Source organism: Bactrocera latifrons, unplaced genomic scaffold (assembly GCF_001853355.1).
Source record: "Bactrocera latifrons isolate USDA-ARS-PBARC rearing strain unplaced genomic scaffold, ASM185335v1 scaffold_134, whole genome shotgun sequence".
Taxonomy (NCBI): Eukaryota; Metazoa; Arthropoda; class Insecta; order Diptera; family Tephritidae; genus Bactrocera; species Bactrocera latifrons.
This window is the reverse complement of record NW_017534786.1, coordinates 51853-64793: the sequence shown is the minus strand read 5'-3', so window position 1 is coordinate 64793 and position 12941 is coordinate 51853. Positions and strand designations below refer to the sequence as shown.

The window sequence follows — 12941 nt, the reverse complement described above, 5'->3', positions numbered from 1 at the left end:
TGCCTCGTACCATGGAAAATCGTTTTGTTGTTTGTTATTGTATTTTTTGTTGTTATAGTTCAAATTTGTTTTTAATTGTTTAATTAATTTGAAATACTATTTATAATTTTGCGATCAATCATATATTTTATTTATTATTTTTAATTAGAACTCTAACTATTTGTATGTATATTATAATATATGCCCATTGTCCTTATACACGTAAACACCAGCATAACCCCCTCAATTAAATTTTCCGCTGCATTTTTGCATTTTGCCCTTACAGGCTTCGTTTCTATGACATCGGTGCGCACATCGGCACAGAGTGTATCCAAACGTTCATCCGATTGTGGTTTTCAATCGTCCACCAAGTCCAGTTCGAACTCGGAAATTGCATTCGATGCCATTGAATCGTCGAGTAGTGGTGAATTTCATACGCAAGCGCAGGAGTTTCACCAGCACACAACCAGTTCGACCATGACGAGCACCATGTCATCGACAATGATGGCCACATCGACTAGCATACTAAATAATATGTCTACATTGTCGCATGAGGCACGTTCGATTAGCAATACCAGCAGCATCAGTCCCGATCACTATGAAAGTAGCGGTCTCTTGACCGAACGCTCAATGCATACCAGCAGTACTAGTCACGTCACACAATCGTCATTTTCATCGCTGGCAAAGGCTAGTAGTTTGGATACAGCTTCATCATCGGATGGCATGGGCTCCCACAATGATTTAGTGCCACCTGCATTGCCGCCAAAAACTAGTCGGAACAAAGATGCGCGCATATTTTCGCAATATGATAACTTCGATGAAATCGACGATCATAATGGGTAAGTGGAGTGTATATAATGTAGAATGCGAAACTTATGTTTAGGTAGAAGAATGACAGACACAGAGTTTACGAAAATTTCGTTCCGTTACCTTTTGGTAAAAAAAAAACATTAGTTCGTGACGACATGAATGAAATGGAAGAAGGCTTTGTTTACAATTTTTAAAACGAAAGTTTAAATGTTCGTTTTAATGAAGACGTGGCCGCTTTCAATTTTATACCTGGATCACTATATATTAAGTCTGCTAAGAAGTTTGTAACACAACATGCCGATGTCGGACCACTATAGTATACACACTATTTTTTACTTGAAAAGATATCTTTCCGAAATTCGGCATAGAAACGAGACAATGTCCGAGACAATGCTACAACCTTTAAACATATTGTTTAAATCGGACCACTATATGCTATTTGTCTTATGTACAAACTAACCTATCAAAATAAAGTCCTTATACGGAAAACTTTTTTATTTGGGAAGATATGTATCGCAATATTTATATATATATATTGTTGTTGTTGTAGCGGCAGAAACCTGCCGAGTTGACAGCCCTTGGCCGGATAAAATTCCAAGTCCGTGCCAGTCACGTAGAACCGACTATTGTGGGAACGAGATATCTTCAAGTCCAACATAACACTACAATTTGCGAACCTCCGATCTGAGCAGTGGGCCCACATACATATATGTAGCGGTCATACAAACTGATCGATTAGAATTGAGTTCTTCCATGGAAAAAATTTTTATTTATGAACTGTATTACAGCTTCAGTGCAACCGAATTTAACATTTTCGCATGATTGCGATAACGGTATTAAAAATTGGTTAACGCTTTGAATTTTTAAAGTCAGACTCATTTTGCCATCGACGAAAGTGTTATATTTTGTTAGGAAAACTTTGGATTTAAACTTCCAAACTAATTATGAATATTCTCTAAACTTTTAGCGAAATACCCGAACTCCGCCCTCATCATCATACCCACTACAGCAGTTACAGCCAACATAATCACCATTTCCATCATAATCACTATCAACATCACGTGGCACCGTGGCATCAAACGAAACATCAAAGTCTACTAGACTCAAGACACTTAGTTAGCGGCTTTGTCAGCAGTTGCACGAGTATTGGCGATCTGGAGCAACCACCACCGCTACCGGTGAAGAAAAAGCACAGTAAGTTCAATCACACGGCACACACAGTTAATTTATATTTTCGTATTTTTTCTCTTCTGTTTTCTTTTTTCTATTTTTTCACTAATTTATATTTACGTCACATATTGCGTTCGGTCTTTGCACACGTACATATGTAATTATTATTGTTTTTGTGTAATTTGTTTGTGTATTATTTGTGAAAATATACAACAACCATACGCACCTAAAAATACAAACATACCCATATATACATACATATATTTATTTAATAATGTTTTCTGCGTACGCCCACACACGCCAACAAAACCAACCACATTGTTTGTTGTCATGGTAATCACCGTTTTCCTGGTGCCATTTGACGGCGTTGGTCCATTCACTTTCACCTTCGCACACAATTTACATACTTGCATACATACCGACATACATGTACCGTTGATTTTTGTTTGTGTCTCATTAAACCAAAAAAAAAAAAAACACGTAATTGTGTTAAAATTACTTGAACTTAATTTAAAATCATTTACTTACCTCCTTTGTTTTTGGAATTAAAATTTTAATTTCAATGAACTTTTTCGAAAATAGTATTTATCATAAGTCGTTCGCATTCAAATTCAAACGCAACACACAAAAATACCAAACAACAACAACTCCAACAAGTCAAGCGACAACTTGTACAACCCAAAATAGTACAATAACGCTTACAGAATCAACACAACCGCCAACTACTTCCGCATTTTCCACTACACTTCCGTTACACAGTAACAGAAGTCGTAGCAATTCTCAAACACAAATATATCACAATATCAATAACTGTACTGCCATACACAGTAGTAATCCAAATGACTTGCTTTGTAGTAGCAAACAAAAATACACACAAACGAGTACCGAAGCTGACCGAACAGAAAAAGCAACAGCTACAGCAACAACACCAACAACAATTATCAATAAACATTATTATGAGCATAATAATTATAATGTTAATAATAAATGTAATATTGTCTTGCGAAAAACACTAACCCAAATGAATTGTTCTAACGATTTAGTGTTTCAAAGTGTGGCCTTCTCGGGTAAGTTGGACTGCCTGCCTGTGTTCTACTCCACTCCAGTCTCTTATATTAGCGAACAAATTGTTGTTTTGCCTTTAGCGCAATTGGCAATTCATTTACATATATTTGATTGCAAAATTGAATTTTTATTGTTATTGCTTTATGTGTTACATACATACATATGTATATGTACAAAATGTGCTTAGGTACATGCATATATGTATGTATGTATTAAATGAATGTTGAAGAGTTGAAATTTCAAACCAAAGTTATTTATTTGATTGAATGTGTGTTCTTCTCTCGTTGCTCATTAATCACTCATTGATTGATTTCTACTAGAGAATGCATTTATGTTTTATGCGCTTCTTATTTGCTTTCTCACACTTGATCTCTCTGCTTTGAAACGCAATATAAGCACTAAAAAATGGGTGCTCATTTAGGATATTAGGAGATATGTGTTTAGTTATAACCTAATATGTTTGAATATTTGAAATTTCGAAATAAAATATCTTCTGAAGCGTAAATTTAGGTTTTTTATTAATTGAAGTTTATCATTTCTTTTTCCAAAACTGTTTTGAAATATAATTTTCAGTTACAATATTCCCATTTTTATAACCTTACCAATTCAGAAATTCAAATTTCAAGTTTTACTTTCGAAATTGTTAATATTTTTTGTAAATTTCTCTTGAATAATACAAATTTCGGTCGCTCCTCCCATAAGGATTATAAATTTATAATTTTTATTTACAGGCTATACAGATTTTTTTGAAAGTTGATTCTCTAGGTGGATTTCTTAAAAATTTAAAGGTTTCCTCGGGTAAAAAACAGACTTTTTTCAACACACACTATTAAAACAGAAATTCTGAAATTTTTGGAAAGATACTTGAAATTTGAAACTCGGCCATTGCGATGCCATTCCCGGTGACTCATTAGAAAAAAATGCGCATGCGTTTTGAAAAAAAAAACTTATTTTAGTTAAAAACTTAACTTAGAACTTGGACGAAGAAAAAACTGAAAGTTATACTTTTGAACTTTTTTACAAAACAATTAAAATTACAGTGAATTTTCGGGAATCTTTTTTTTTATCGAAAAAAATTCTTCGCTCAGGTATTTAAGAATAAAATATCTGTGTAAAATTGCATGAAAAACAGTTGAATCGGTTCTCCAAAAATATTGCCCATCTAGCCTTGGTAGCCTCGTGTACACAAGTTTCCAAGGCTGTATCTCTGAAACTATTACTCGGATCAACACTTAGAACAATATTCTAGATCTGTTATAGAATTTATTCTGTCTCTTATACACATCTAGATGTGTATAAGAGACAGAATTCTTCGCTCAGGTATTTAAGAATAAAATATCTGTGTAAAATTGCATGAAAAACAGTTGAATCGGTTCTCCAAAAATATTGCCCATCTAGCCTTGGTAGCCTCGTGTACACAAGTTTCCAAGGCTGTATCTCTGAAACTATTACTCGGATCAACACTTAGAACAATATTCTAGATCTGTTATAGAATTTAATAAGACAATAAAAAAATCGATGTTTTGAAACCCATCAACCCTTTAAACTCCTTTAATATAATAATTAAAAAACACTTTCTATCATTAAAGGCCTTTTTTGAGTAAAAAAAATAAATCGTCAATTTTGTTGGGAAAAACTCGAGAAGTACTAGTTTAAAAGTTTCTTTTTTTTTAGCTAAGAAATCCTTTATTTATAAAATATCTTAAATCAATCATATATCATCGAAATAGGTTTTATTTTTAAATTCTTTATTCTTGATATAACAAAATACCGAGTGACTTTAAAATTTAAAAAGAAATTAAAACATTAGAAAAATTTAGACCGAGTTATTGTTTTTTATATTGTCGTCTCTAATATTATATCTAATTTGTGGGACACTTTTCAAACAAAATTGCTCTTTGTAATGATTTTTTCATAAATTTCCATTTTTGATAACCAAACATAACCTTAAAATGTATGTACAAATTTCAAATTAAAAATTAAAAAAAAATTCAAAGGCTTTGGTTTTTTATTTTTTGCAAAAAAAAAAAGTTTCTCAAAATTTCGGGTTAATAGCTTAGTTTTGTCCCAAAAATACTAATTCAAATATTAATTTTTCACCCCATTTTTACTTAATGTCGAGAAAATTTCAACATTTCATTCAAAAATACTCACGTCTAAGTAGCTGCGCTTTAAAAAAATTCGGAAGGCTTTTATTCTCTGAAATCCCTACTTTGGTCTGAAAAAATTGCATTGCTATATAATTACTTATATCTAAGAAAACTTAAAATTTTATATTTATTTCGAATTTTAAATTTGGGTTAAAATTTTTAAATCGTTTTTTGACGTTTACCTATAAAAAAAGTCTATCTTCTTTATTTAAAGTTCAGTAATTACTTTACGATTAATTTCAAAAACTTAGACACCCATTTATATGTATGTATCTTCAAACTTGTTCCAACTTAAAACTGCCTATTTTGAATTTTGTTACTACACAACATTGTGTTGATTGTTTCGTTGCGCGAATTGCTTCCAATACATCTATGCCGTTTTGCGCATGCGTTTGAATTTTTACAAAATTTTTAAATTTTTTTTTACAAATCTACAGTAGTCAGCGCTAATGGCTCAGCGAAGTGCATTTGAAGTTTGTTTTTTTCGATTCTTTTATAAATGTAAAGCTTTGAAGCTCAGTTGCGTCTATTAAAATATCAAAATCATTTTGCCTTCTTCATTTGTAGCAGTGTTTCTTTGTCTCCCATCTGCCAATATATCCATAAAAGTCATTTGTTTCAAACAATGCTTGAATTCTCCAAAATGTGTTTATCGTTAACTGCCATTCACCGCTTTCGATTTCTTATAAATTATATAACATTTACATATTAGTTGCAAAAGTTATTTAATATTTAATTTTCAACAGTTTTCGCATACATGGAGCTGTGTCAGGGTCCCCATCGACCCTTCGATCGTCATACGATGCATGTGCAGGATCTAACGGGGAACATTACGCACAGTCAGACAATGAAGTAAGTACAACATAAGCAATTCTCCAATAAATTTTGGCATAATTGAAAGTAATAAATGTATTTTTTGCAGCATTGTGCCACTACCAAAGGACTTATCGCCACCCTCGGAGCAGGAAAGGCCGCCCGCACTCCCACCAAAGAACTACAAACAGCAGCGCAAGTCCAGCGCTACACCGCCCACCATAATTACAACGCCACCACCTAGTCCAAAACCTACACATTTGAGTGCTAGTGCCGATGCGGAGAATGGCCGTCCAGCGCGCGTTATATCCGCCACACAGGGTAGTGAAATGATGTCCACCGTGTGTGAGGAGCTTGGCGATCTAACCGAAGAGGAACAAGCGTCACTCCGTCACTCTCACCAGCTGCCCAATGAGAATTGTCACGACAATCATGTAACAAGTAGGCATTCACCACTACGTCGCGCCGACACGCATGAGGGTACGCCCGGCAGCAGGTCTGAGAGCGCTGGTGAAGATCAATTATTGCAGAACAATAGCTTTAGTGATGATAAGGTGGGCGAAATGTAATTTATACAAAATAAAAAAATATATATAACTATTTCACATTTACTGTATAGTGTGGTGAGTTGCAGACGGTGCCACAGGATGAATTGCCAAAAATGCTAGAAGAAATTGATGTTACCAAGTATTTGGTGCTCAAGCGTAAGGATGAAGATGGACCGGATATAAAGGGCGGCTATATTGATGCATTGATTGTGCATGCTAGCCGCGTGCAGAATGACAATGGTGAGTTAGTGTTAAAAAATTATCAAAATACCTAGTCTATAGTGGGTTAACACTTGAGAGAAACACTACTGGTTTCCATAAAATTGGCAATTTTTGCAGGTCTAGAAAAAGCATGCTCACATGCAATTTTTTACACATACATACATTTTAATGTTTACATAACGCTACATTTTCTATATTTCCAGCATTTATTGATGCCTTCATCACGACGTTTCGCACCTTTATACAGCCGATCGATGTGATTGAAAAGCTAACCCATCGCTATACAATATTCTTCTGTTGCCAAAACGATCACAAGCAACGCGTTGCCCGTGAGACATTCTCATTACTAATGAGAGTAGTAGATGGCTTAACGTAAGTAAAATTATAAATATTTTTTTTTAATAAAACCTAGTTTTTCCTAATTTACTTGTTTTTATACATTAGGTCAATGGACCTGACGGATCAGCTCTTGGCTCTCATAGTCGAATTTAATTATCAGCTGGTATGTGCCGGCCAATTGTATTTGGCAAAAACGTTGCGCAGCATATTTGTAGAGAAGGTAAAAACAACTCAATCACAAATTATACATTTACCACTAATAATTGCCGTAATTCGTAGGTGACGTTATTCCGGGAACAACGTTTGCCACCACCTAAAGCCGATATGCATATCACCGTCACCAATCAGCCCAGCCTACTCGATCTCAAATCGGTAGAGATTGCCGAACAAATGACACTACTCGATGCCGATCTATTTCAGAAGATCGAAATACCCGAAGTATTGCTCTTTGCCAAAGAACAGAGTGAAGAGCGTTCGCCCAATTTGAATAAGTTTACCGAACACTTTAATAATATGTCATTTTGGGCACGTTCGAAAATTCTCACATTAGGCGATGCCAAAGAACGTGAAAAACATGTTATTAAATTCATAAAAATTATGAAATATTTGCGAAAAATGAATAACTATAATTCGTATTTGGCTTTATTATCAGCACTCGATTCGGCGCCCATCCGGCGGTAAGTTATCTTTACTAGCTGCTAGATGTTACCATTATATTTTCGGCTAATTTAATCGCTGCTTCTTTTTCTTCAATTAGACTGGAGTGGCCCAAGACTATAACGCAAGACATTAAGGAATATTGCCTGCTGATCGATTCTAGCTCCAGTTTTCGAGCATATCGCACTACTTTAGCTGCAACAAGTCCACCCTGTATTCCGTATATGTAAGTATAAAAGCATTCATATTGATTTAAACACTTTTAGCAATAGAGAAAAAAATTATATGGAAATTGCACTGGTCAGTGGATAGTAGTGTAGAAAACACTGCTGTAAAATTAGATAGGAGTTTTAAAAACATTTTTTATTTATTTATTTTTTAACATTAATTAAAAAATTTTAATACCAAATATCTGATTGAAAAAAATAATAATTTTAATCTCTGAAAGTACGCAATGCAAACTTTTCTTTCAAGTTTTTTTCGAATCTTTTTTATAAGGGATTAAAATGTTATTTTTTGATTTTTTAAAGCAATGCTGTCTTTGCGGTAAAAAAATGTAAATTTATGCTTTTAATGGATCGTTCACCAACTAATTTTATTTTTAGTGCAATTTAAACACAATTTTGTTTTATTGTGTAAAACATTTTATGAAATTATATATTCTGCAATTTGATCCACTACCTTTTATAATCTTTTCGGCAAAATATTGATTCTTCGCTCATAAACATTGCAGACAAAAAACTGGTTCAAATAGTTTTTGATGTCCTGAGGTAAGAATTCTTCCATACAAAAAAATGAGATCGGAACAAGTAAAAGTTCGAAGGTGCTATGTCTGGAGAAAATGTTGGGTGTGGTAGCACAAGCTGCAATATCCTGGTTTAAAACTACACTTTTTTTTATTGATCAATTCTGACCTCTTCAGCTTGACTGCCTCACTCAATTTATTCAGATGATCACAATATACTTCAGAATTATTTGAAAAAGAGCGAAAAGTTGAAATTAAACAATCCCTTTGAAATACTATCAAACATACAACATAACCTTTGTTTGGGAGACAATCGCCCATTAATCTAGTTTGGGCTGGCTAATCCTTTTTAGGTCATGATCTCCTGCGCTTTGCATTTCACTTTTCGTCGCTTCAAAAATGGATTACGCTTAATAAGCAAATTAAAGTCATTCTTTAAGCACATGGGGATCCCTTATGTCAGGCTTCGAAATCCTACACATTTCATGTGCTAGCGAACAGTCGCATTAAACAAATTTAATCTTTCTGCAATTTATCGAGTTGTTATTCGACGTTTTGCATCGACCAAAAACTTTATTTTATCCACTTGGGCTTCAAAAGTCCTTCAAGGATGTGATCCTAGATTCCCCAAAATCGGAATTTCCGACACGAAGTTTTACAAATCAATGCGTTCGGTCAACACGCCTTCTCCGTGACATAAGATTTCTCTTGCTAGAACTCCATTTTTACCCTTTTGATAGTAAAATGTGCAGAAAATGCTGTTTTCGATATTCCATCTTTGATAGGGCTCCAAACAAAAACTATTCCAAAAGGTTTAAGATATGTTTTTAATAAAAAAATAATTTAATAAAAAATAATATATAACGGTAAAGCGGTTAAGTGTGAAGTTAGCTGTGAAAAAATTCAACAAGGTCAGCTGTTGTGATCAATGAAAATTACTTAGTGAACGACCCAATACTTAAAATATAAAAAAAAAATTGTTTTAGATTTAAAAGTTTTTCGCGTTTTACGCACTTCAAGTTCCAATTAAAAATCTAATTTTTAATTCCAAAATTGGATTTAAAAAAAAAATTCGTAAACCTGGATTTATAATTTTTCTTTGTTTTTTGAACAATAATGTAATGTAATAACTAAATAAATATTTTTTATTTTTTACCAAACAGTGGTCTAGTCCTGCAAGACTTAACATTCGTGCATGTTGGTAATCCAGATTATTTAAAGGAAGGCGTCGTCAACTTCTCCAAACGTTGGCAGCAATATCATCTAATAGAGAATATGAAGCGCTTCAAAAAATGGTTTGTAACAGAATTTTATAGCTTAAACTTTGTTTAACCTTTTTTCCTTTATACAGTGAGTACAACTTCCGCCGCAATGAGCGCATTATACGTTTCTTCGATAACTTTGAATATGAACTGGGTGAGGAAGAGATGTGGCAAATATCGGAGAGCATAAAACCACGTGGCCGACGACCTGTACAAGCATAAAATGTTTGCGCGACGGAAACCGTACATTCACATATCCTGAAGGAATACTCAATTATCAACAAAGAACTAAAAATATTAAAACAAAAATGAAATGTGCACGCAATGTAATATAATTACTTATGTATCTGGAAACTATATTCTTCAGTGCTGGCAGAAAGACAGCATTATATGAGTGTAAAAGCAGCAAAGGAGAAAAATAAGCATAAAACACAGCTATTAAATAGTAATATATATACATAACAATGCACAGTTATATTGGATGCACACTTGCTTTCATCATATATATATATATATATATAAGCATAGTGATAATCACCGCAACGCGCACTCATTTGAAAGCACATTTTATGCCGACATTAGCAAAAATTATAATGTTATGCAAACCAAACAAAATTGCACATAAGTTCAATATGAAAAGTAGTAAATTGCTTTAAATTAACAGAAGCTTATGAAAAATTTAGAAGCAAAAAAAAAATCAACTCAAATGTTGTAGAGCAACCAAATACCAAACCAAACTCAACTTGCACCGACACAAACACAACGAAATTTTATTATATTATATTATATGTATTGCATGTTTTTGTACACCTTATTAGTTTTCAAATATGTGAAAGAATTTAACTGTCTCTCTTTAACAGTGATGAGCAGTCGATAAGAACGCCGTGTTTCATATAACAAGCAATCAAGTTATTTGTTTTTATACATTCATGTAAAGTAACAATAAATCAACGATAAATTCATAAACCGTCAATATGTGTGTGAGAAGAGTTGTCGAAACGAGCGCTTAGCGTAACAAAAACGAATGAACTTTAAAAGTAACAAAAAAATGTTTTTAAGCCTTGTGCGACTTGAATCTTTTGAAAAATATTTTTTTATCATTAGAAAGCAGTGTTAGTGTGCTAGCAAGGTGTTAGTTTGCTAGCAGCCTATTTTCGCACAATTATCTCAACAAAATGGGTTTGCATATGCTTTTAAATGCTACTATGAGTTGTTTCCATTTCAAAAATAGAAAAATATTGCAGTTTGCATTAGGAGCATTTATAAATATAAATTGTCTGGTTTTTTATCAGCTAAAAATTATAAAGTTAATGCGAAAGCAGTGTATCCCATTAACATTTCTAGAAAAAATATTATTTCTCAAAAACATTTATAAATCCCATTTCAATTTCCATAATATTGATTATTTATCAAAAACAAAAAAAAAATCTATTTTACTGCTTGCTGTTTCTGTTACTGATTTGTTATATAAAACAGTTTCAAAATTGTAATTTTCCTTACTACGTAGAAATGTGTAAACAATCATTTTATACACTGATAATATATTGAAAAAGTAATTTTATGGTTATCAACTATTCTATACTTTGTAAATAATTACCTTACTTGCATAAATATCTTATACATACTAGCAATATGTATTAATAAGATTAAGTTAGTGCAGGCAATGTTGTAAATATAGATTGTTACTTCTTTCTTCAACTACAAAATTGAAAAAAAAACTATGAGAGTTTAAACATTTTTCAATTCTTATTTAAACTTTTTGGCGCATAAATGCGAACGAGATTATAAAATTATTTTTATAACCTTAAAGTTGAAATTTACTTCACTCTTGGGCAACATGTTAAAGTAATGGCATATTTTTAAATGAAAAACTCAATATTCAAATAACTGTTGGTTTTAATATAGAGTATACTAGTTATGCATTTTTTCATAATTCAGATATATACTTGTTTTTTTTTTTTTTGTTTTTTTTTTTTATTCAAAAATTGATTCCACAAACTATGAAGCTGAAATTTTACTATTAGTCTGTTCACATAACCTCTATGCTCCGTGAACACCCGATGTATGGTTACTTGCTTAGTTTTACACAAATAGCTGTTTATTGTTTACAATTTTAGTTCAATGAACTTCCTACTTTTAAGATGCCTAAACAAAGTTTAAAAATCAAAATAATCTAATTTAAAATTTTTTTTGTGCGCCCAGGAATTTAAAATAGTCCAAAAATTATCTGCATCCACAAGCACTGCTAAAACTATGCTACACACTAAACTAAATGAATATAAAGAAGACTGTCTTAGGGTATAAAATAAATAATTGCATTGCAACGTACTGGGCGAGGATCCGGATCCGTTATGCTTTGCAGTGGTCAAAAGGAAATATGGTGCAGCGTATGATGTAATCACTGCTAGCTATATTACAAAGTTGGTATTGGTATTATACATTTGTTTATGAAATGAGTAGTAGAAAAGCTGAAGAGTTTGCTTTTTATAGAAAGCAAAACGTACATTTATACACATATATACAACAAAAAAATAAATTCAAAAACACTGATAAAATGCATTTGTATAATTTTTAGGTCATATCTATACGATGCAATAGAAGTGCTGCTATCGTTTGTAAAAATACAACACTTTAAATTATGTAAAATGATAACGATATTTAGTTGCAAGATATATTTTGTATAATAATTTCACACATAACTATTTATAAATAAGAAATATCTAAATAAGCAAAACATCTACTCTATAAATATGTAGCTATGCATGTAACAAATGAATAATATATGGTTCGGCAAATCGGAACTTTTTTTGTTTCAAACATGCTATGATAGCCACAATCCGTTTTCATGCATTTATTTCTTCATTCATGTTCATATACTTTTTCTTAAACTATCTCTCTGAACTAATTCTTGTAAAAAAGCTTATGTGCCTAATATAGTATATAAAAAATCGTATCTATATGTATTTTTAATTCTACACAACTAATTATAAACTTCGTGCATTAATTCAAATCTTCTTCTCTATTTTTTATTGTTAATTTAAAACAAAAATTACAATTTTTTTCTATTTTATCATTTTTTCAAATGAGCTTATAAGAAATTGTCATGTGAAATATCTCCTTCATTCGGTATATTTTATTGTAGTGCAATTTCTATTAACATTTAAGCTAAAAAAATCATATA

At 32.2% G+C, this 12941-nt stretch overlaps 1 protein-coding gene across 4 annotated transcripts in view; it reads left to right on the top strand.

The window, feature by feature from the left end:
* The window catches only part of LOC108965127 (guanine nucleotide-releasing factor 2), a 56473-nt gene extending 45664 nt beyond the window's left edge, over positions 1-10809 (top strand). For 3 of the 4 annotated variants that reach the window (XM_018927340.1, XM_018927339.1, XM_018927341.1), the window contains 11 exons: positions 266-818; positions 1757-1983; positions 5921-6026; positions 6097-6541; positions 6607-6775; positions 6961-7129; positions 7202-7316; positions 7376-7773; positions 7854-7979; positions 9662-9793; positions 9850-9982. In XM_018927340.1, the coding sequence (XP_018782885.1) occupies positions 266-818; positions 1757-1983; positions 5921-6026; positions 6097-6541; positions 6607-6775; positions 6961-7129; positions 7202-7316; positions 7376-7773; positions 7854-7979; positions 9662-9793; positions 9850-9982 (2573 nt within the window). Of the gene's footprint in view, positions 1-265; positions 819-1756; positions 1984-5920; positions 6027-6096; positions 6542-6606; positions 6776-6960; positions 7130-7201; positions 7317-7375; positions 7774-7853; positions 7980-9661; positions 9794-9849 lie in introns of all 4 variants that reach the window. The other variant, XM_018927338.1, reaches the window with a different exon arrangement.
* The last annotated feature ends 2132 nt before the right edge of the window (positions 10810-12941 follow it).